The sequence below is a fragment of the Denticeps clupeoides genome, chromosome 3 (assembly GCF_900700375.1).
Source record: "Denticeps clupeoides chromosome 3, fDenClu1.1, whole genome shotgun sequence".
NCBI classification, from domain to species: domain Eukaryota; kingdom Metazoa; phylum Chordata; class Actinopteri; order Clupeiformes; family Denticipitidae; genus Denticeps; species Denticeps clupeoides.
Window position 1 is genome coordinate 32,755,359 of NC_041709.1, and position 22,663 is coordinate 32,778,021.

General features: G+C 43.9%; 4 protein-coding genes across 4 annotated transcripts; all 4 read left to right on the plus strand.

Moving 5' to 3' along the window:
- The first annotated feature begins 34 nt into the window (after nucleotides 1-34).
- On the plus strand, nucleotides 35-4,600 carry LOC114785859 (calmodulin-regulated spectrin-associated protein 3-like). Its single transcript, XM_028972500.1, has 3 exons — nucleotides 35-572; nucleotides 1,597-1,834; nucleotides 1,916-4,600. The coding sequence occupies exons 1-3, from the start codon at nucleotides 439-441 to the stop codon at nucleotides 2,216-2,218; spliced, it is 675 nt and encodes a 224-aa protein (XP_028828333.1). The 5' UTR covers nucleotides 35-438; the 3' UTR covers nucleotides 2,219-4,600.
- Nucleotides 4,601-6,513: 1,913 nt separating this feature from the next.
- Nucleotides 6,514-9,887, plus strand: LOC114785706 (keratin, type I cytoskeletal 18-like). The gene is made up of 7 exons (XM_028972229.1): nucleotides 6,514-6,730; nucleotides 7,118-7,200; nucleotides 7,293-7,452; nucleotides 7,583-7,747; nucleotides 7,848-7,967; nucleotides 8,298-9,330; nucleotides 9,428-9,887. The coding sequence occupies exons 1-7, from the start codon at nucleotides 6,524-6,526 to the stop codon at nucleotides 9,466-9,468; spliced, it is 1,809 nt and encodes a 602-aa protein (XP_028828062.1). The 5' UTR covers nucleotides 6,514-6,523; the 3' UTR covers nucleotides 9,469-9,887.
- A 705-nt stretch (nucleotides 9,888-10,592) lies between these two features.
- On the plus strand, nucleotides 10,593-12,558 carry LOC114785452 (endonuclease domain-containing 1 protein-like). The gene is made up of 4 exons (XM_028971730.1): nucleotides 10,593-10,883; nucleotides 10,988-11,089; nucleotides 11,186-11,517; nucleotides 12,022-12,558. The coding sequence occupies exons 3-4, from the start codon at nucleotides 11,203-11,205 to the stop codon at nucleotides 12,556-12,558; spliced, it is 852 nt and encodes a 283-aa protein (XP_028827563.1). The 5' UTR covers nucleotides 10,593-10,883; nucleotides 10,988-11,089; nucleotides 11,186-11,202.
- A 2,001-nt stretch (nucleotides 12,559-14,559) lies between these two features.
- LOC114785836 (endonuclease domain-containing 1 protein-like) lies at nucleotides 14,560-19,693 on the plus strand. Its single transcript, XM_028972470.1, has 4 exons — nucleotides 14,560-14,649; nucleotides 18,305-18,406; nucleotides 18,503-18,834; nucleotides 19,131-19,693. The coding sequence occupies exons 3-4, from the start codon at nucleotides 18,520-18,522 to the stop codon at nucleotides 19,641-19,643; spliced, it is 828 nt and encodes a 275-aa protein (XP_028828303.1). The 5' UTR covers nucleotides 14,560-14,649; nucleotides 18,305-18,406; nucleotides 18,503-18,519; the 3' UTR covers nucleotides 19,644-19,693.
- Nucleotides 19,694-22,663: the final 2,970 nt, after the last annotated feature.

Consider the following 22,663-nt stretch of genomic DNA (forward strand, 5'->3'; position numbering starts at 1 on the left):
ATAAAACAGCGTTCACCCCCTTAACCCGTTGGCACGTGGAATCTTCACCATCAATCGGCATTTTTAGTTTGCTTCGCCGGGCCCAAACGTCTCTTTGAGTGTTGAAGGTTGCCGGGCCCTGGTTTAAATGTTCCAATTGTGCATCACAATGACGGTCACTTCACTTTTGGTTAGAGCCATTGTCTAAATCAGTGGTTCACATCCTCCTTGCCAGGACCCTGAATCCCGCGTACATGCTTTAAAAGAATGAAAAAAAGGTGCAAAAAACAAACAACAGTTTGTTCGGATTTTGTTCGCATTCTGTACGCAATGTTTAGTCTATCTAGAGTTTTGTGCTATTGGGATTTTTACGAATGTAATGTAAAATGTATATATAACCTCAGTGCAGATGAAATTGAGCTCCACTGTTCTAGATGATGCGTTGATTAATTACTCTCCATGTCTGAATTCACCCTCACAGGCCCAGAACTAGACAAGGGGCTTTCTCATTCCTCCCACAACCTGGCTTCCAAGGAGGAAGAATCTGGCACCACCCCGACCAATGGGCCTCGACCGGAAAAGAGGACTTTAAGGTAAGACAGACACCATGCTCCTCCTGTTCTCTCTTAGAAAAGTCCTTTCGCTGGAATGAAGAGATGGTCACCATTGTGGCTTGGTGCTTAAGACACTTGCTAATGAAGCTTATGAACCCGAAAGTCCCAGGTTTAAGCCCCACTTACCACTATCGTAGACACCCTGAGTGTCTCCAGGGGGGCACTGTCCCTTTATCTACATTCACATTTACATTTAAGGCATTTGGCAGACGCCCTTACCAGAGCGACTTACAACGTGCTTTCAAGTTACCATCGATGAAGAGATCAATTCTGGTTCACTAGGACCCCAGAATTGATCTCTTCATCGATGGTAACTTGAAAGCACGTTGTAAGTCGCTCTGGATAAGGCCGTCTGGTACATGTGAATGTAAATCATCAGCGTTCAAACTGAGGAGACCTGAAGGCGTCTGGGCTCTCCAGAAAAGGGTGCAAACTCCACAGCAGCCTCCCCGGAGACGGCAGTCAGCATCGGGCAACTGGCTAGTCCATGAGATCAGCACAGAATGTTCAGTGTCGAGGCCGAGCCCGTGAGCAAGCAATAGTGTTGTTTTCGGCTTATATAGGTCGCCCCTTTGGGCGTGGCCGCTGGGGTGGGGAGTTATAAATATGGTCAATGTGGTGTTTTTACCTGGCATTTGTCAAACATTAATGGTAGTAGTGGTAGTAGGGTGGTAGTAGCCTAGAGGGTGAGACACTCGCCTATGAACCAGAAGACCCAGGTTCAAATCCAACTTACTACCATCGTGTACCTGAGCGAAACACTTAACCCTGGGGGGGGGGACTGTCCCAGTCGCTCTGGATAAGGAGTCTGATAAATTCCGTAAATGTAAATGTAAAAAAAAAAAGTACATTTCCCAGTAATTAAGGACAATTTCGTGTCTGTTCCTGGTGTGGCATCCATGCTTTGGTGATTTCTAGGTTTGCATGTTATAGTGCCTCTATAGTGCCGGTTTTAACTGCATACGTCCATACACACGTTCACGCTTGACTCTTTTCTCTCCAGCCGTACCAATTCGCCCCTGGCTCCAATGTCCCCAGGGCACCTAGCCAATCAGAATGGAGATAAGGACTGGGAGAACGGCTCCAACGCCTCCTCGCCTGCCTCCATTCCGGAATACACCGGGCCCAAGCTGTACCGCGAGCCCAGCTTCAAGTCCAACAAGTTCATCATCCACAACGCCCTGTCTCGATGCTGCCTTGCTGGCAAGGTCAACCAGTCTCAGAAGGACAAGATTGTGGAGGTAAAGCCGAATGGCATCAGAATAAACTTCTACTCCGCCGCGAGTTGCCGCTTTCAACGTTCTTTATCTGTTTTTGAACAGGAAATGGAGAGAAGTCCCGCCAACCACTTTCTGATCCTTTTCCGAGACACAAGCTGCCAGTTCCGGGCGGTGTACACCGTGTCCGCCGACTCGGACGAGCTGGTGCGGCTCTGCGGCATCGGCCCGCGCGTCATCTCCGCCTCCGCCGTGGAGTCCATCTACAAGTACAGTTCCGACAGGAAGCAGTTCAGCCCCATCCCCTCCAAAACCATGTCCATGAGCGTCGACGCCTTCACCATCCCTGCCCACCTGTGGCACGGCAAAAAGCAGGGCACACCCAAGAAGGTGGCCGCCATCAAATAATTCGCAGAACACGGGACCACGCCCGGATACCCAGGCGTGGCCAACGGACCTGTCATGCCTGATAAAAATCGAATCTGCTGCATGGTGCCACACCTTCAGAGCACAACGGCCTTGGTTCAGATGTCTTTTTTTTTGGCCGGAAACAATTCTGAAAAGCACATATTAATAAATTAGCGCATAGTACTTTTCACATGCAATTAGGAATGAATTAAAAGGGACACTGTGGCACTCACCTTGGCCAGATTCTCAGACCCAAGTGACTTGTATTTAAGGAAATCTCATGGTCAGTTGCAATGAGAATTGGACTTTGGATTATTGTAACTTTGGGAATTTCACCGTTTAATCCAGAGGTGGCTTAAGGCCCATTTTGCCAACACTGTTCACATTCGTGATCCACTTCAGATTCCAAAGCCATTTTTTGACAAATAACACGGCTCAGGGGACAAGGTCACAAAAATGCATTTATTTCACAAAAAGAGAGTTAAAAGTGGAGCCAGTCATGGTCTGTACCAGTTAAGATGACAAAATTTCCAAAAAAAACCTGCACAAATACAGAGGAAATGAATGCAAAGTATGAACTGAAGGCTCTGTCCTTATCCATATCTGTCTTTAAAGCTTGGCATAAAATAACCTTTAAGATAGAGCTGAACCTTTAAGCATGGGACTTAGTAACAATCCAATGAACCACAGTTCGGAAGAATGACGTTAACGCCCCGCTGAGTATCCTGCAGACGTGTGAGGAACTTTCAGCTGTTCGGAGGCCGACTGGATCTTTTCCGATGTTCCGCTTTAATTATTGTGGACAAGTTTGTTCTTCTTCATTTTGACATTATTGAGAATGTTGGTATGGGTACCGGCGAACTTGGTATGGGTACCGGTAGTTTCAGAAACGCCCCTGCAAAAGTAAAGGCCTTAACACCCCTTAACATGCTTTTTAGTTATAGTTCACGCGCATATTTAGAAATAGCAACCTGTACATTGGATATGGGGCATGGGGCCTTTAGGTTTACTGCTGTGATTGGCCAACTCAAAAGAGTGTCTGAAATCTACAGTAAATCATTTTGTACAATTTTCTACATGAATGGGTGGAACCCCTTTTGACATGTTCTTGTTGGATGCCAAGAAATCCTTTTTTCCGAAAAGGAAATTTTTTTTGTCCTCTTTGGACATAGCTGTAGTTTTCGTTTGATTCGTTTGAATTTGTTCGAAGTTTTTGGGTTAGCCTCGTGTTCTTATTTAATAAAAATAAGAACATTAAAATAACAAGGTGTACATACGTTCGTCTGCTGTCTGGCTGTGCATCAGCATGTACAGCATTGGAGAGCAGATCCCGTCCCCGTGGACAGAAGACGGATCAAACTGAACACTGACTGGTCAGACTGGTGAATGGTGCTCCGTGTGGTCCACGTTAAAGAGAGACTGTCATGTTTGCAATATTTCAACCGTGGACATGATCGTGATCGGGATGATGACGCGACCTCTTGCCTCTTGTCTGTCTGATGGGAAAATTGTATTCTGTAGCTTACATCTGCAAGTATGCATCAGTATTTTAACACAAGCAACTGAAGGCAGAGAAAAACACAAAACCATTTTTAATTTCTAGAACAATCCCACATGAACCACGTGCTATATGCCTCATTTGCATTGTGAAAATGTTTTTGATTACTGTAGATAAAATGAATGACTAATGATACACTTTGCTGGCTCTTGATAAACCTCTGGCTCTTATGAACATTCAGACAACAGCAAGATGTTTTATGATTACCAGGGTAGACGTGAGCTCACTTTCATATGTTTGGATTCCTTATTATTCTTTATGAATGGCGTGCTGTGGATAAAACTTGAATTCCAGCCTCTACAACTATAAAACTACCTGCTGTGAATGTCCAACCTTGACGGAATTCCTACTTTCCACTCTATCCTTTGTTCCCCATTAAGAAATAATATCTGTGTATTACTCCCTCTTCGATGATGAAGGCTGTTCTTAGCTTCTTATCAGTAGCGGTTTCAGTGTGTAAGCATCAGAGCTGCCATAGAGGAGAACTTGCCAGTGACACACAGCGAGGTAACCTGGCTTTTCCCAGATTTCTCAATACTTTCATCATTCTGAGTACACTCACAGTACAAAATACCATTTTAGATCATTTTACCCCAAGCTTTCATTATGGAGCGGGATATAAGGATGTAAAACAAACCCGCCATGATGAGGTTTTACAGGAACATCCCAGTCACAGTTACTGGCTGATTCCTGTGATCTTCTGACATGCAACATCTCACAGGATTCCCATTCTGACACTTATTTTTTTTTGTATGTATGCATGATGGAAGACTGAAATACAAAAAGTTCATGATCAAGAATCAATAAAACAACTTTTACCGGAACCTATTGTGAATTTGTCTAACTAAAGGTTATAAGGCTCCTATTTCTTTTCACAATGGTTGTGAGTAATAAAGTACTCCTGTACTCTAATAGTATTTCAAGGCATTGTTGGTTTACTTTACTTTAATTTACTTTGTTAGTTGCAACAAAAACCCATCTTGGTTTCTTCATTGAATGAGTCTTCAAATGTCATGTTTTATTACATTTTATTTCTGGATTTAACAAGTATTAGGTGTGCATGGCAGGAAGCATATGGATAATTTTGTCTAATTCGTATAAACCTCAAATATAAATGAATTGTGCTTAACACGATTCACAAAATTGGGTGGCATATTATCTCCCTCCCCACACACACACACACACACACACACGCACACAGCTCTATGCAAACACACCAATTCAGGCCAAACTTCACCTCACATTAGAGCCCAACAAAAGAGGCAGACTGGTGGAAAAAAATATGAAAAGTATGCATGTGAAGACTTTTATTTTAGTCCAGCCATTAAGCGCATACTATCTGCGTGTGTGCGCAGCAATGTAGTTTAATATATAATATATATGCAGATTTATATTTTTACTGATCCTGCACCATAGTATTCTGTTTCTAGGATATGCACAACCATTCCCACTAATATGAGGGCATTTACGATCCTTTTTCGAAATGCTACAAGACATTTATACAAGATGAAATCTTGTAAATTCAGAACCTCTCATTGTTCACGACCATGTCAGAATATTCCTCCATAATTCCATAATACCTGCATGTCCTCCAAAACCTGCTCTGGTGCATTCGTTTTCCACCGTGACAACTTGGATTTGTTTCATCACTGCACTGGTTTTGATGTCCGTAAGCACGAAATGGCCCCGAGGCTGTCTGCAGACAGCACTTGCCCAGGCATCTCTGACTGGAATGTTCTCATCCAGCCCAGTGATGGCAGTTTGAGGTCGAATTAACAGATGCATGTATTAAATGCGACATATGACACCCATCTTAACTGAAAGGAATGACACGTTGCACCTTAAAGTGTGGGAACTGCCTGTCACCACCCCGGGGTTTGCCGTGTGCATGTGCACTGTCACTCCGATGGAACATTTAACCATACTGAACCCTATTCCAGATTAAAAATGCGCTTGGTAGGCACAAATTTGTGCTTCTGATTTCATCTCGCTGTCATTTTTCCTTTCATTATGCTGCTTCAGGTCTTCGTGCCTTACATGAAGACACTCAGATTAATGTAGACGTACCGGGATAACTCAAAGTGGACAAAAAAAACACCCACATCAGGGCAGGAGACAAATGAATTAATATACTTGCTTATGAGTACTTTCAAACGGCAGCCTCCTTCCTCTTTAGAGAATATTTACATGAACTTGTAACCTTCTTATTGTCTGGCTTATGTATAGAAACTACAACAGAGTGAATAAAAAGGTTGTATTCATAGTTGGGGGTCCTAGTGAACCTGAACTGACCACTTCATCCATGGTGACATGGAAGCACGTTGTAAGTCGCTCTGGATAAGGGCGTCTAGCCAAATGCCTTAAATGTAAATGTTAAATATTATGGATGAAAGTTCATTATTGCGCATTCACAATCTATTTCTTATTGTTATTCCTAAAAGTGCAGCTAAAATAAATAAGTATAAAAAATGTCCATTATTTTACACATTTAGAAAGGAATAAATACACACGCATACACAACCAGACAGTACGTTTTCTGCAGAAGGGTCAGCTGTAGGGCCCGTTGAGACATACTGTATGTGATTTTGGGCTATATTAGAAATAAATGTTGTTTTTTATCATATTTTTGGTAGGCCACGCCCTCGCTGGAAGCGACCAATAGGCAGTCGGCGGGCGCGGAGCGGCTTCGCGCCAAAATAAAAGCCGCCGTCCAGCGCGCCGCTGAGAACATCCCGCCTTTTCCGACCATGGCGTCCGTGGCCGCCGCCGGGAGCGGGAGGCAGCAGATGCTGCAGCTGAACGGCCGCCTGGCGGCGTACCTGGACGCGGTGCGCAGGCTGCAGGAGGCGAACGGCGAGCTGGAGGAGAAGGTGCGCGCGCTCGCCGCCAGGAAGGTCGTGACCCGCCACGCCCTGCGCGCGCACGACCCGAGACTGACCCCGGTGCGGGAACAGGTGCGTGCACGAATTTACACACACACACACACACACACACACACACACACACACACACACACACACACACACACACACACACACACACACACACGTCACTTCGTTTTTTTGGTTGTGAAACTTGGGAGAATTTGGGATGCAGACTAAAAGAAAGTTTTAGCTCACCCCAAACCATCTGGACTGGGTTCAGGTGTGTGTGTGTGGAGGTCAGGTCTCCACTTTACGTTAAGTACATAACTCCACATGTGATCATTCATAGTTTTGATGCCTTCAGTGAGAACCTACCAACGTAAATGGTCATGAAAATAAAGAAAATATATTGAATGAGAAGGTGTCCAAACTTGTATGTGTGTGTGTGTGTGTGTGTGTGTGCACTGATCTTTACAGCTGACAGAGCTGATCAGGGAGAACGGCCGGATAACCCTTGCGATTGAATCTGCAAAGCTTGCGGCGGAGGACTTCAGACTGAGGTAGGACATGTCTAATTCACACTTTTTATAATTCTGAGGTGTTACTGGTGTGTGTTGGCTGCCGTTCCTGTCTCACCGTTGTCCCCCTGCAGGTATGAGTCTGAGCTCTCCATGAGGCAGATGGCAGAATCCGACCTTCTGAGTCTGAAGGTGTTGAAGCGACAGTATGAAGCCACCACTAGAGGGACTTTGGTTCGTGACCACAAGGCCCTCACTGAGGAGAAAATTGCCCTTCAGAAGAACCATGAAGAGGTAGGCCATTTTATGTTCTCTGTCACTTTTGTTGGGTATCTGAGTTCAAGGCAGTGTGGAAGTGACCTGCTTCAGTCATGGATTATTAAAATACAGCACAAAACCCGTATCATGACCTCTGACCTCTCAGGAAATTACTTCATTGAGGAAGCTGATTGCATCAAGGACAACGAAGGTGGACGTGAAGGCCACAGAGGCAGTCAGCCTTGCACAGGCCATGACCGACATCCGATCTGCATATGAAACCATGATTCAGAGAAGCTGCAGTGAAGTTGAAGACTGGTACCAGAAACAGGTCCGTCGTTAACGAACATACCAAATATGAACCTGAATAGATTACCATGCATGAAGATGAACAGCACAGTCTGCAAAAAACTCGCAAGTTCTTCTGATAGGTGGAGCTGAAGCAGACAGGATCGGTGGTTCCTCAAGGATCGCCTCGAACTGCGGCGCTCACACAAGGCCAGAAGCAGAGCCTGACTCTGAGAGTGGAGCTGGAGGCTCTCCTCATGTTGGTGAGATTCTCAGGACCTCTCCAGTTCACGCAGCCATTTAGAAGGCATTTGTTTATGCACATTTATCCAGAGCGGATAGAGCTATCATTTGATGTTATTGCACAGTTCTCCTACGACCTTCTTCACTGCCTTAAACCTTGTTCCTGTAGGCCCAGAAGGTTGGAATGAAAGTATTCTGTCACTGAGTCCTCCGGGAACAGGTTGCAAAGTCCCTGCCCTGAACTGAGACCATTTCCCAGTGAAACTAGGAAATCTACAACATCCTCGGGGGGCTATCATGCTTTCCAGGTGTTCCAGATCACATCCTGAACCATAATCCTGTCTCCACAGAGAGCCAATTTGGAGCAGCGCCTGTTGGAGGTGCAGCGGGAGTACCAGGGCAAGCTTCATTCTCTGAGCCAGGCTGCTGTGAAGCTGGAGGGGGAACTTGCAGGCCTCCGGAAGAACGTCCTCCAACAGGGCATAGACTACCAGGTTCTCCTCAGCACCAAAGTACAGCTGGAGCATGAGATTCTGAGCTACAAAGCTCTGCTTGAGGGTGCCAGCATTGAGACACGTCCAATTAGCAGCTCTGTGACTTCAATAAAGTTGTCTGCTAATGAAAGAATTTCAGATACTTCACCTCTGATGCCTTCTCCCCATGCTTTATCTTCATCCTCCTCCTCCACTGTAGAAGTCAGACAAACCACTGATCTGGAGGGATCACCTGACAAGATGATGCTGTTACATGGAAATTCCTCAAATTGTCCAGATGAGGGCTCAGCTGATACAGCAGGACCAACGGACGTGAGGTCCCGCAGCCCAGAAGTCCTACCAGTTAGTTCAGGTTTGACTGCAGGTGAGCTCCAAATGGTACAATCATCTGGAAACCCCCCAGAAGAAACCCCACTGGTGGCAACTATGGTAACCTCAATAACAACAACTGAGAGAACCGAATTTTCAGAAGCGAGAGGTGAAGCTACTCTGGAAAGCAGTTTGGTGGTCGAGACCAGCAGCTCTGAGGACCCCTCATGCATTGAAGCTGCTCTTGATTGTGGTGATTCAGTATTTACATCAGTGATCATGTCAGTTGAGTCTGAAGGTTCCCTGGATTTCCTGTCATCTGCTGAACTGATGGGACCAGTGAGTGAATCAATGCTGTTGTCGTTAGAAGATACTATGGAAGGATCTGGTGCCGTGTCCGGTGATATGATGACAACCGAAGGTCTGGTGACATCTCGTTGCACGGTGAATTCAGGAGATGTTCTGGGTACAGGGACCTCGGATGGCCTAGTGCTGTCAGCTGGTGTTCTGACTGAAGGTGGCTCATTATCCTCTTCCAGTGTCCTTTCCTCAAGTTCCAGCCAAGGTTCTTCTGACAGAGGTAGGTTGCTCAGGCAAAGTGTGTGTGAAATACATACAATAACGTAAACCATGACAGGTTGACCACTCCTCCTTTTGACATGTCTTTCGTTACCCAGGTCCAATCTCCAGTGGCGAGATAACCATGGTCACCATGTAGTGAACTAGCCCTTCTTCTGGTTGATTTTCTTCTTCTCTTTTGAGCCGGGAATTTCTGTGTTGGCATCTTCTGAGCTGGTTCACCGCAAGCCATTTTGAAACGATAATTTTTTTCTGTTGCCTTGTGTTTAAAATGATCTAAGGAATGTGTGGCATTTACGGTCCACTTCTCCAAGGTCTGCAGCAGAAGGTGACCTGTCCCTGTCCCAGTGGTACTTCATACTTGCAATTCTCTATATTCTTATTACCTTTGTGGACAACTAAGTCTGTGCATCACTGTTATTCAAATAGCCTAGCGGGTAACACGCCTGCCTGTGAACCAGAAGACCCAGGTTCAAACCCCACTTACTACCATTGTGTCCCTGAGCGAGACACTTAACCCGGAGTGTCTCCAGGGGGGGACTGTCCCTGTAATTACTGTCTGGTAAATGCTGTAAATTTAAATAAATTTCTTTCACCAGTCTTTTGTATTTCCTTGACCCAAAAGAAAAAAAAATTACCTAGTTAAATACATGTAAGTGTTTTATATGTATTTAAATACATTGCTTGAAATAGAGAAAAATGCCATATTTACAATTTCAGCTAATTTTAAGTCCCATATTTCATTGATGCTTATACACACCACACATCATAAATGAACAGGAAAAACCTCACCCAGGCCTAAACAATACAAGCTTCAACTGTGAAAGTGAAGTGATTGTCAGAGTGAGACACTGCAGCACAGCACACAGTGAAACGTGTCCTCTGCATTTAACCATCACCCTTGGTGAGCAGTGGGCAGCCATGACAGGCGCCCGGGGAGCAGTGTGTGGGGACGGCAACCTTCTGACTACCGCTGGGCCACCGCTGCCCCTGTGGGGTTATTCATCAACATCAACAAAGGGATTGTGGAGTAATTATGACTTTGACCCACTGATAATAATTATCAGTGGTGACTTTTACTGCGTGAAACCTTCTCTCTGATACGGGGTTTGGTCGTTGCCAAAATTCACTGTAGCAGCACTTATGTAGCATATCTTATCTAAGCAAACATTACAGGCAGTTGAACATCATTTTGCCCCCATTTCAGGTCTGCAAATGTCCCAATGACTTCCTGGTTCAAAGTCTGGGAGTTATTAGAAATAATTAAACTTAGTTTTTACTTCTGCAATGTTTCTGGAACTTGCTTTCTCTAGGCAGCTATGGGGGGGAGTTAAAGTTGCATATCTAACATTTGTGGATGGACATTTAATGGAGACCCATTCCATTCATTCATATTTCATTTCATCAATTTTGTGGCGCTTACCTCTAAGGGCTCAAATGAAGTTGTTTATCAGAATACAAAAGCCCAATTCTTCAGAAGAGGAACCAACTGCTGGAGCCAGAACCCCAAGTGGTGCCCTCTATAGACACGACATGAACATTCACGTCATGCAGGTACTTCACAGGAATGGGAATGTGCAGTTTCACCACAGGAAGTGTGCCAAAGGGACATTGCTCAGATGTTATGAGCTGCAATTCATGTGAATTTCATGAATCAGTTTTGAAGGCGCTGAGTATAAATGTGAGCAGATCTGTGGACTGTGAACCAACGCACCTGTGGGACCAAGACCAGAACAGTGAGAGGATCACGAGATCATCAGGTGAGTTTCTCGGGGAAGATGGAGTCAAAGACACCACTTCTGTTGTTGACTGCTGATGAAGGTTGTTTCTCTGCTCTGACTCTTCATCCTACATAGACTTCCTGTTCTTCATCATGACTCCTCCAGCTCTGCTGCTCCTGCTGCTGTTCATCTCACTGGCTGAAGGACACATCGTCCAATCTTTTAAGGGCACATGTGGTCAGTTCTTTATCACAGATCCTAAAGACCAGAACAATCACATCCCACCCACCATTCTGACTGATCACCAAGATCCAGACCGTTACAAGCAGATCTGCCAGCGTTACAACAACAGGTACTACTACGCCACCCTGTACGACACCCAGAACAGGATCCCAGTCTACTCAGCCTACCAGTACACCGGCCACACGAAGCTCGTGAGGAAGACCACGTGGATGATCGAGCCTCAGGTCAGTTCATGTTAATCAAATATTCCTGTTCTTAAAACTTGACAAAAAATCTATATGCGCCAGCAAGATGCCACTGAGGCTCCCTTGTTGGTGTTGCACACGTTCACTTTATGTCAGTACGTAACTGCAAGGTTGAGTTAGAGAATACTGACACTATGGATTCCCAGCATGCATCACTGTGAGACCACATTTATTATTCATTTCAGTAGTTTAGCGCTGTCTGTCTCATTGTTGTCATGTTTTAGTTAAAAGTTACTCTTGCACTGCCGGTGTCCCCAGTTTTTCTGTGTCGCACACGTGCACTTTATGTCAGTATGTAACGTTGTTTAAACGTTACATGTAGCACCAGGTTCTGGAGAAACGTTGTTTAAACGTTACATGTAGCACCAGGTTTTGAAGAAACGTTTCGTTTTACTACGTACAGTCTTACGTGTATATAGCTTCAACTTCAACTTCAACATGACCCGTGTTTATTATAATGAGACTTCCGCTTCTCTTTACCAGCTGGATGATGTCACAGCCTCACCAAATATGGGCAGTGAGTCGAGCGTGGACGACAGTAAACGAGGAAACTACCAGGCTCTGAACGGGGACTACACCTCCACCTACCATAAGGGCCACCTGTACCCAGTCTGTCACAATAACAACCAGCCCTGCGCCTACGCCACCTTCACTCTTACCAACGCAGCGCCACAGAGACCAAGAGACAACTGGGACTGGTACCATAAGGTGGAGTCCATGGTGAACAAAAAGCTGGAGAACTGCAACACCGCCCACATCGTGACGGGGGTGGTGCCAGGGTCCAAATGGATGGAAAAGGACAACAGAAAAGTCAACGTCCCCAGTCACTTCTGGACCGCCTACTGCTGCACAGGGAAACAGGGCGGTCCTGTGAACGGAACTGTTCTGACCATGACCGATCCTTTCACCATAGACAACAATGTGGTCACCGTGGAGGATCTGAACAGGAAGTTGTCTTCTCTGTATGGAAGCAGCGTCCCTGCTTCAGGGTTTGAAGTGTTCGGCTCAGTGTGTAAGTGAGATCACAACATCTCATGATGGTGACATCACAGTTGATGTTTAGACCATCTTAAGGCCTGACAGTAAAACTGCTTTTCTGCTTCATAATATATCAATTTCGTTTTATATTTAGCACATGATTTTACTTAGATTATGTATACTTTTAAATTATTGCATGAACCGAATGACCATATTTTAACCTGAAATAAAAACATTGTAGCATGCAGTGTTCACTGATTATTTTATTATTATTAATAATATTATTATTGCAAATGTTGTGTGCTCATTTTAACTGAATTCTCTTAAAAATGTAAAAAGTAGTTATTAAGTTAAATAAGTTAATAATTTTTATATTTCTCAGTTTGCATTTGCTTTTTTATAATTCAGTGAAAGCAAACATGAACTATTCCCCAATGTACGACCACCTTATCTTTGTGGGCTTTGATGATCCTCAGAGTTAAGTTATCAAGCTGAACCTCATCAATATATCTGCCGTTAGGTCCGATCAATGTCACTGTGTTGCACGTGGAGGCGCTGCAGCTGGTCCAAGAAGCTGACGGGGATCAGATAGATCGAGTCAATCTCACCTCCACACAGAGCAGAGCATTTTATGGCCTTTATCAAAATACTGACTTACAATCATTCTTTACAGGGACTGTCCCCCTGGAGACACGGAAGTGTCTTGCTCAGGGACAAAATGATAATAAGTGGGGCTTGAACCTGTGAATTTGCTGTCCTCTGGGTCGGAGGCCACTAGGCTACTACCATTACTTCTCTCTCCTGTTCCGGCATTCCTGCAGGTCTGAGGCCCCAGGCGGGTGTGTCCCCAGCTGCAGGCAGAACAGCTGGATTTTTTTACCAGACGATGAGAGGGTTCAGACTTGGAGAAATGCACCAGGGTGCTTGAGAACGTGCCGTCCACTGACAATACAGCCCAACGGGGATATTTTAGTGTGCATATGGGAATGACGGAGGAAGCATGAAGGTGATCCAGGTCCAAATCTAACAAGTGAATTGCCATTGGAATTCTCTGCAAGTCATGGACTGGCCATAACAAACACCATGTTTGAACTTAGGAGATATTATTTACATTTTTAGCTAATTTTAAGTTTCTGAAGAACTCCTATGTATTTTATTGATGCTTATACACACCACACATCTTAAATGAAGAGAAAAACTTCACACAGGATTAACAATACAAGCTTCAACCATGAAAGTGAAAGTAAAGTGATTGTTGTGAAACACTGCAGCACAGCACATGGTGATGCAACAAAATGTGTCCTCTGCATTTAACCATCACCCTTGGTGAGCCGTGGGCAGCCATGACAGGTGCCTGGGGAGCAGAGTGTGGGGACGGTACTTTGCTCAGTGGCACCTCAGCGGCATCTTGGCGGATCGGGATTCGAACCAGCAACCTTCTTATTACGTGTTCACTTTCTTACCCACTAGGCCACCACTGCCCCACCACTATGTTGTTTCCTCTGACTTGTGGCCTAATGTTCTGCAAAGTTCTTTTCTTAAGAAATACATAATTGGCCTAATGAAGAACATTATTCTTATACTACGGCCATTAAGCAGACGTCCAGACGCCTTGCGAGAAATGTGCAAAAGAGGATCTAGACGTGCTTCAAATGTCTGCTAAAAGAGGCCCAGCAACAGCCAGCAATAAGTGTCAAATTACCCGCGAGATGCTTGAAGGTGCTAGTAGCCTAGTGGGTGACACACTCGCCTGTGAACCAGAAGACCCAGGTTGAAACCCCACTTACTACAATTGTGTCCCTGAGCAAGACACTTAACCCTGAGTGTCTCCAGGGGGAACTGTCCCTGTAAATACTGATTGTAAGTCGCTCTGGATAAGGGAGTCTGGTAAATGCTGGAAATGTAAAGATAACAATCGTGCGAAAATTCACACCTATACAGGCACAGGAGGAAGTAACTCGAACTTGAGACCTCTTTTCGAGAAGTGACGCTGTAATGGAAATTCACCAGCCTTGGGTGAAATTAAATTGTAGATCAGTGGACTTGGAAGGATCACTGTGGACCCGACCAAAGAGCTTGAGAGACGAGGACGGAGCCTGGACGAGGAACCAACTCATCCACCCAGATCGCTGTGTGAGTTTATCATTTAGGGTTTATGCACCCACTCAGATTGTTATTACAAGGGGTAATATACCTCTTTTTGATCATAAGCCAAGTCAAGATTCCCTTTTAGTTCCGTCCCATTCTTTATTGGTTTGGTGGTTTGAGTTGTTAAACATAGAGCATAAAGAACGAAAATGCCTCATTACATTATTGTGAAATAAAATCCAATCTTTGGTAAAACAGAATTTCAAAAAGTAAAAAGAAACCCACTTGCAATTTAGCATCAACATGACTGTCATTACATTTACATTTACAGCATTTACCAGACGCCCTTATCCAGAGCGACTTACAATCAGTAGTTACAGGGACAGTCACCCCCTGGAGACACTCGGGGTTAAGTGTCTTGCTCAGGGACACAATGGTATTAAGTGGGATTTGAACCTGGGTCTTCTGGTTCATACGAGTGTGTCACCCACTAGGCTACTACCACCCTATCACCCTGCTGAGGGCTTTAATAACTACGAGGTACTTACAGGGAGTTACTGTGTCTTCTGGTGACATAAGTGGGAATCATGGGTCAATGGAATTTATTCATAAGGGTACAACTGCATGAAATAATTTTTCAAAAGATTATTAATTTGCTGCAAATCAGTTGCTAAAGCAAGACAGAGCATTACATTCTTTAACCAAATGTAAATAGAATATTTCTCCATTTTTTTTATCTTTAATTACATTTTATTTCTTAATACCAACCCTCAACTATCGCACAGTGTTCCTTTCAGCTGTGCTGTATGAATGTTTGTGAAAGTGAATTTGAAGAACAGTTCCAGCATTTTTTATTTTATTTAATTTTTTTTTTACAGTTTTTCTTATTATTATAATGATCAAATACCTTGGTCACGTTCCACAACCAAACAAAGCATAGAAGCAGTGCTTTTATTTACAGTGAGCTACCAGGTACAATATAAAAGCGGACTCAGCATATCTAACCAACATCAGTACAGCCTAAAGGATGGGACGGTCGAGCGGGGACAACTGAAACACGCACAAAAGTTAACGAAAAGGGCACATCAAGCCAACAGTCTATCACACAAAGCAACAAGACACATGAATGAGATCCCCAACAGAGTTCCTTGGAGATCTCTGGACCCTGGGGACCTCCCAAAAGAGTAAGGGCCTAGCAGACCCTGTGGACCTCCCGAACACCATCCGGAGTCTCTATATATAGGTGGAGGTGACCAATAGTCAGATGGTAGGTGGAGCTGGGAGGCTTCAACTCCTCCCACGAAGTCAACCTAAAAGAGACAGGACACAAAAACACAGCCAGACACACAGAACACGTGGGAGCGTACGTCCAGGGACGTAACAAACTTCAATAAAAGGACCAGATCAGAAGATAAGCAGAGAAATACATTTATTTAAAATGTATTTTTAAATACAATATATACAACTAAATATCTTAAAACAGTAAAAAAGCTGAAAAATTAATGCAAAAGAAAAAATGACTGCTAAAGGAAACAAAACAGACAGTAAAATATTTCAAATCAAGTGAAAAACATAAAAAACGTATTATACAGATTACCAGGATGTATACAGATCTTTCACAAAACCAAAGCATTTCACATTTAGTAAACTTATTTTAAAGATGTAACCTGACTTGCCAATGCTAACAATTGATTAAGTATTAAAGGAAAATGGCAATTTTCTGAAAAAATCTGCAGTTCACCATAAGAGAACACATACTCTTCTCTTGCAATGCCCTGTCTGACACTGTAAATCTAGTTTAGCAAAATTCCCTGGACGTGGAGGCCACTATGGAATCACATTTGTGCCAAAATTTTGAAACAAAACTTTCCTAATATCAGAACAAAAATGCGATATTGAAATGTAAAATAAGAGACTGTAATTTTTGCTCACATCTCGCTCTTTTTCCAGTTTCACTGCTGGCTTCTCACTCGCCCCGCCCCCTTTTTACGTTTACGCTGCCTGAGGATTTGGTTGGACAGTTCTCTTGTCTGGTAGACGTTTCGCCTCATTGGCCAGCAGGTATTTGAGTGACAGCTCTATTCCCTGGAACTATCACTGTGAGACTCGTGGGCTTCAAGAACACACAGAGCAGCCTCAGCTATTAGAAATCATATATGGATCACATCATAATCAGCATATTTAATCAATACTTACAATTGGTTAATCGTGCACTTGATCGTCTGCACAAATCTAGTTTCATATATGATCGCAAATGGCTGTTACTTCTCGCAGTGATGGGGTTCAGCATTGTGATGTGAAGCACCTCATATTTTAGCCTTACTTGGCAAATATGAATTATTAACGTACAAAGGTGTTAATAAAAAATAAATACAGTATTTGACAAGTAAGGTTAAAATATGAGGCTACGGATGCCACAAGGGCCTGAAAAGAGACAAACTTCCCGCCCACACGGGAGAATTGTGCCAAAAAGTTTGGCTTGAAAATGTTGGCACAAATCTGATTCCATGTGCTACCAGCTAAACAAAATAGTATCTATTTGTAGTGAATTCTGGTAGGCAAATAGTGTCAAGACTGGGCATCGTGCAAAAAAAAAAAGTTATCTAACTCAATTGAGCCAATGAAAAAGCTGGTGTTTTCCTCCAGCATGAGTTCAAGACTAATAGAACCTAAAAAGATAAAAACAAAGGACACAGTGAGCTACAAGTATCCCTAAACCACAAAATACAATGCAAAGGTTTGTAGGCCTACAGTACAATAGTACACTGAAACACTACATTTACTACATTTACTGTTTTTAAACTGGTGGTTGGGGGGGCTCCACTGCAAAATTTCTCCCGCAATGTTATTCAAAGTTTAATTAATGTCTTCTTACCACCAAAATGTAAGAAAGAGGTGTTGCTTATATCCGCTTTCAATCCGACAGGAGTCCACTGGATCCATGGCTCACTGAGGAGGGGTGGGGTGAGCGAGAGAAGATAAATGTAAAAGTTAAATGTAACTTTTTAATTGAGAAAAGTAAAGTGTGTTTGCATCACATAACAATCAAAATGACCAGGTTCTAAAATTTAAAATCAATCTCAATCGAACAAAAGTACTTGGTGGAATAGGTTTTAACAAAAACAAAGCCGAAAGACAAACGAAAAAGTAAGGACACCCTTGCTGTTTCCATAGGATTTAAATGGCTAACATGACGATCCCTCCAGGAATTCGCAATGTTGCAGTCGCAGCAAGTAAACACAAATTCGGCCAACCTGCGACAATTATTAGCATTTTTGTCAAATCACAGCAACACTCAAACGAATTAAACAGCTCTTTTTTTCTATTACAAAGCACTCATGGAGGGCTGTTAAATAGCATAATTAAATTGTTTTTAAATGTATGTATTAATAGAAAACAATGTAAGATGATTTGCAGTTTTAACTTATTTCGTCGGTTTTACAGCAAGTACAGAAAGGACCAGCAGGACCGGACCGTATAAGATATAAACTCCGCCCTATTGCAGGAGTCCCTGCACTTACCTCAGGGTCCAAATGAAGTTGTTTATCAGAATACAAAAGCCCAGTTCTTCAGAAGAGAAACCAACAGCAGGAGCCAGAACCCCAAGTGGTGCCCCGAGTGGCAGTTTAACCACAGGAAGTGTGCCAAAGGGACATTGCTCATGAGATGTTATGTTATTCATGTGAATTTCATGAATCAGTTTTGAAGGTGGCGAGTATAAATGTGAGCAGATCTGTGGACTGTGAACCAACTCACCTGTGGGACCAAGACCAGAACAGTGAGAGGATCACGAGATCATCAGGTGAGTTTCTCGGGGAAGATGGAGTCAAACACACCAATTCTGTTGTTGACTGCTGATGAAGGTTGTTTCTCTGCTCTGACTCTTCATCCTACATAGACTTCCTGTTCTTCATCATGACTCCTCCAGCTCTGCTGCTCCTGCTGCTGTTCATCTCACTGGCTGAAGGACACGTCGTCCAATCTTTTAAGGGCACATGTGGTCAGTTCTTTATCACAGATCCTAAAGACCAGAACAATCACATCCCACCCACCATTCTGACTGATAACCAAGATCCAGACCGTTACAAGCAGATCTGCCAGCGTTACAGCTCCCAGTACCGCTACGCCACCCTGTACGACACCAAGAACAAGATCCCAGTCTACTCAGCCTACAAGTACACCGGCCAAGGGAACGTCACGAGGAGGTCCACGTGGAAGATCGAGCCTCAGGTCAGTTCATGTTAATCAAATCTTCTCGTTCTTATAACATGATAAAAAATCTATATACACCAGCAAGATGCCACAGAGACCCCATTGTTGGTGTCGCACACATTCACTTTATGTCAGTACATAACTTTGTTTAAACACCAGGTTCTGGAGAAACGTTGTTTAAACGTTACATGTAGCACCAGGTTCTGGAGAAACGTTTCGTTTTACTACGTACAGTCTTACGTGTATATAGCTTCAACTTCAACGTCAACATGACCCGTGTTTATTATAATGAGACTTCCGCTTCTCTTTACCAGCTGGATAATGTCACAGCCTCACCAAATATGAGCAGTGAGTCGAGCGTGAACGCCAGTATAAGAGGAACTAACCAGTCCCTGAACAAGGATTTCAACTCCACTCTACCCCACTACGAAAAGGGCCACCTGTACCCAGTCTGTCACACTGACAACCAGCCCTGCGCCTACGCCACCTTCACTCTTACCAACGCAGCGCCACAGACATCAAGCAACAACAAGAAATGGTACATTTATGTGGAGAAGAACGTGACCACGGAGTTGAAGAAGAACTGCAACACCGCCCACATCGTGACTGGGGTGGTGCCAGGGTCTGAATGGATGAACAGAAGAGTCAACGTCCCCAGTCACTTCTGGACCGCCTACTGCTGCACAGGGAAACAGGGAGCTTTTCTAGCCCAGACCAATCCTCGCACCACATATAAACCTCAGAACCTCACCGTGGAGCATCTGAACTTGATACTGACTTCTCTGTATGGAAGCATGTTTGAAGTGTTTGGCTCAGTGTGTAAGTGAGATTTCAACATCTCACGATGGTGACATCACAGTAGATGTGTAGACCATCGTAAGGCCTTTCAGTAAAACTGTTTTTCTGCTGCATAATATACCCATTTCAGCATACATCTCTAGAAACTGTGAATTGTTTTGTGTTAAGCACGTGATTTGTATGTAAATCACCTCCATGTATGTATATTTTTTTATTATTGCATGAACCAAATGACTGTAAGACCATATTTTAACCTGAAATAAAAACATTGTAGCATGCAGTGTTTACTGATTATTTTATTATTATTAATAATAATATTATTATTGCAAATGTTGTGTGCTCATTTTTACTGAATTCTCTTAAATTTTTAAAAAGTAGTTATTAAGTTAAGTTAAAAATAATTTTTATATTGCTCAGTTTGCATTTGCTTTTTTATAATTCAGATAAAAAAGCAAACATGAACTGTTCCCCAATGTACGACCACCTTATCTTTGTGGGCTTTGATGATCCTCAGAGTTAAGTTATCAAGCTGAACCTCATCAATATATCTGCCGTTAGGTCCGATCAATGTCACTGTGTTGCACGTGGAGGCGCTGCAGCTGGTCCAAGAAGCTGACGGGGATCAGATAGATCGAGTCAATCTCACCTCCACACAGAGCAGAACATTTTATGGCCTTTATCAAAATACTGACTTACAATCATTCTTTACAGGGACTGTCTCCCTGGAGACACGGAAGTGTCTTGCTCAGGGACAAAATGATAATAAGTGGGGCTTGAACCTGTAAATTTGCTGTCCTCTGGGTCGGAGGCCACTAGGCTACTACCATTACTTCTCTCTCCTGTTCCGGCATTCCTGCAGGTCTGAGGCCCCAGGCGGTGTCAGGATTGACTGCGGCTGTGCTCATCACTGGTGGCCAATCCTGACGTCGCATAAATACCCTAGTTTTCCGCCCCTTCGGAAGGGACTGCATTTTCGTGGACTCTACACAAACTTGACTTTATGTGTTATGTTGTGAGTTCTGGCAATCGCCACACGCCTACGGGTTTGTTTAAGGTTATTCCCCTTTATTTCCCGTTTTGGCCACCGCGCCGTTCTTTATTTGTGTTTATTGTTTGTTTATTAATAAAACGCCTTCCCAACATGTCAAACCTCTGCGCTTCCTTCCCCCGTAAGTCCGTAGGCGTGACAGGGCGTGTCCCCAGCTGCAGGCAGAACAGCTGGATTTTTTACCAGAGGATGAGAGGGTTTCCTTAATTTGGTTCAGACTTGGAGAAATGCACCTTTTTTTTTTTTTGAGAAGGAGGACAGGGTGCTTGAGAATTCACCCACGAGATGCTGAAGGTCGTGCTTGAAGATAACAATCATGCGAAAATTCACACCTACACAGGCACAGGAGGAAGTAACTCGAACGTGAGACCTCTTTTCGAGAAGTAATGCTGTCATGGAAATTCACCAGCCTTGGGTGAAATTAACTTGTAGATCAGTGGACTTGGAAGGATCACTGTGGACCCGATCAAAGAGCTCCAAAGAGCTTGAGAGACGAGGACAGACCGCTGTGTGAGTTTATCATTTATGGTTTATGCACCCACTCAGATTGTTATTAAAGTGAAGTGATTGTGATACACAGCAGCGCAGCACATGGTGCACACAGTGCAATGTGTCCTCTGCATTTAACCATCACCCTTGGTGAGCAGTGGGCACCATGACAATCAGCCGGGGAGCAGTGTGTGGGGACGGTGCTTTGCTCAGTGGCACCTCAGTGGGGATTCGGCAACCTTCCGATTACGGCTCCGTACAGTAATCCAAAAATCACGTTAGACGCTTTTAATTCGTTCCATTTCCAGCCGCGGCTGATTGAAGGTCAAAGTGAAAAATAAAGTTTGAGGTTTTTTGACTGGACGGTAATACGAGCACTGACCTGTCAGCAGGACTCTGGCGTTTTTTAAGTCCCCGGACGCACGATGACCTCTGCGATCCAACTGCTGAGGACCTTCGACGACCTCGGCTCCGCGGACTTCAGGAGGTTCAAGACGCACCTGCGTGACCGCGACGCCATCATGTGGGGGAAGCTGGAGGCGGCGGACCGCTGCGACACGGCCGAAATGATGGTGGAGCATTACACCGCCGCAGAGGCCGGAGGCGTCGCGGTGACTCTCCTGCAGGCCGCCGCAGATCTACTCGCCCCATCTACATCATATATGTTTATTATTATTATTTCTTTATTATTTATTATTGTTTCTTATTGATTATCTACGACAGAAAGATTTCACGATCGCACAACTTCGATCGGACTTTCCAAGACACACAGGTTCATTAAACTCGACAAATACTGTTCTTATTCATTTCATAGTCACGTCTCACCTAAAATGGTCGTTCTTCCTGATAAAACTTTGTTTTTCCACGTTACATAGGACGTGGCCGTGAAAACTCACAGTACTTTTTACCTGCTTTAACTCAATATTAAGTTTGTATACTTACTCAAATTTCTTCTTTCTTCAACCATTTTGTGTCCCTGGTTTTATTCTGCATTTTAACGCTGTAAAATGCATTGAATATGTACACTCACTTCCAAATTAAATGGAAGGCTGAAGGGTCGAGTGGGGGGGGGGGGGGGGGTTATGCACTGTATGCACTGTGATTATGCACTGTATAAGAAATAAATAAAGTTGTTTTATAACCCAATACATTACATCTGTGTATGTATGTGCGTGCTTGTTTTTTTTTGTTTGATGGATATTGATCTTCATTCATACCTTCTTCCTCCACACACCTGTGCCTGGGGCAGGAGGATGGGAGAGGTCTGCTGGAGAACCACATCTACACTTCGTCCAGGACTCACCACATGCATCATATTTCACCGGAAATTAATGAAGACGTGTTTTTAGACAGAGGTGTGACCCTTCACTGGTCTCACGAGTCAATTCGATTATGATTATCAGTGCCTATTTTCTACACGGTCACATGATGTTTTCAAATACAAGAGTTAAGGTCTCGTACTCCTGTGTGGACGCTGTAATATCAGAATCAGAATCAGAATCGTATTTATAG

Bases quoted from the DNA above. Each gene is read 5' to 3' on its own strand.
- LOC114785859 (XM_028972500.1), top strand. From the start codon at position 439: ATGTCTGAATTCACCCTCACAGGCCCAGAACTAGACAAGGGGCTTTCT. The intron at 573-1,596 runs GTAAGACAGACA...TTTTCTCTCCAG, and splicing joins CCGGAAAAGAGGACTTTAAG to CCGTACCAATTCGCCCCTGG. The intron at 1,835-1,915 runs GTAAAGCCGAAT...GTTTTTGAACAG, and splicing joins AGAAGGACAAGATTGTGGAG to GAAATGGAGAGAAGTCCCGC.
- LOC114785706 (XM_028972229.1), top strand. From the start codon at position 6,524: ATGGCGTCCGTGGCCGCCGCCGGGAGCGGGAGGCAGCAGATGCTGCAG. The intron at 7,453-7,582 runs GTAGGCCATTTT...CTGACCTCTCAG, and splicing joins TTCAGAAGAACCATGAAGAG to GAAATTACTTCATTGAGGAA. The intron at 7,968-8,297 runs GTGAGATTCTCA...CTGTCTCCACAG, and splicing joins TGGAGGCTCTCCTCATGTTG to AGAGCCAATTTGGAGCAGCG.
- LOC114785452 (XM_028971730.1), top strand. From the start codon at position 11,203: ATGACTCCTCCAGCTCTGCTGCTCCTGCTGCTGTTCATCTCACTGGCT. The intron at 11,518-12,021 runs GTCAGTTCATGT...TCTCTTTACCAG, and splicing joins CGTGGATGATCGAGCCTCAG to CTGGATGATGTCACAGCCTC.
- LOC114785836 (XM_028972470.1), top strand. From the start codon at position 18,520: ATGACTCCTCCAGCTCTGCTGCTCCTGCTGCTGTTCATCTCACTGGCT. The intron at 18,835-19,130 runs GTCAGTTCATGT...TCTCTTTACCAG, and splicing joins CGTGGAAGATCGAGCCTCAG to CTGGATAATGTCACAGCCTC.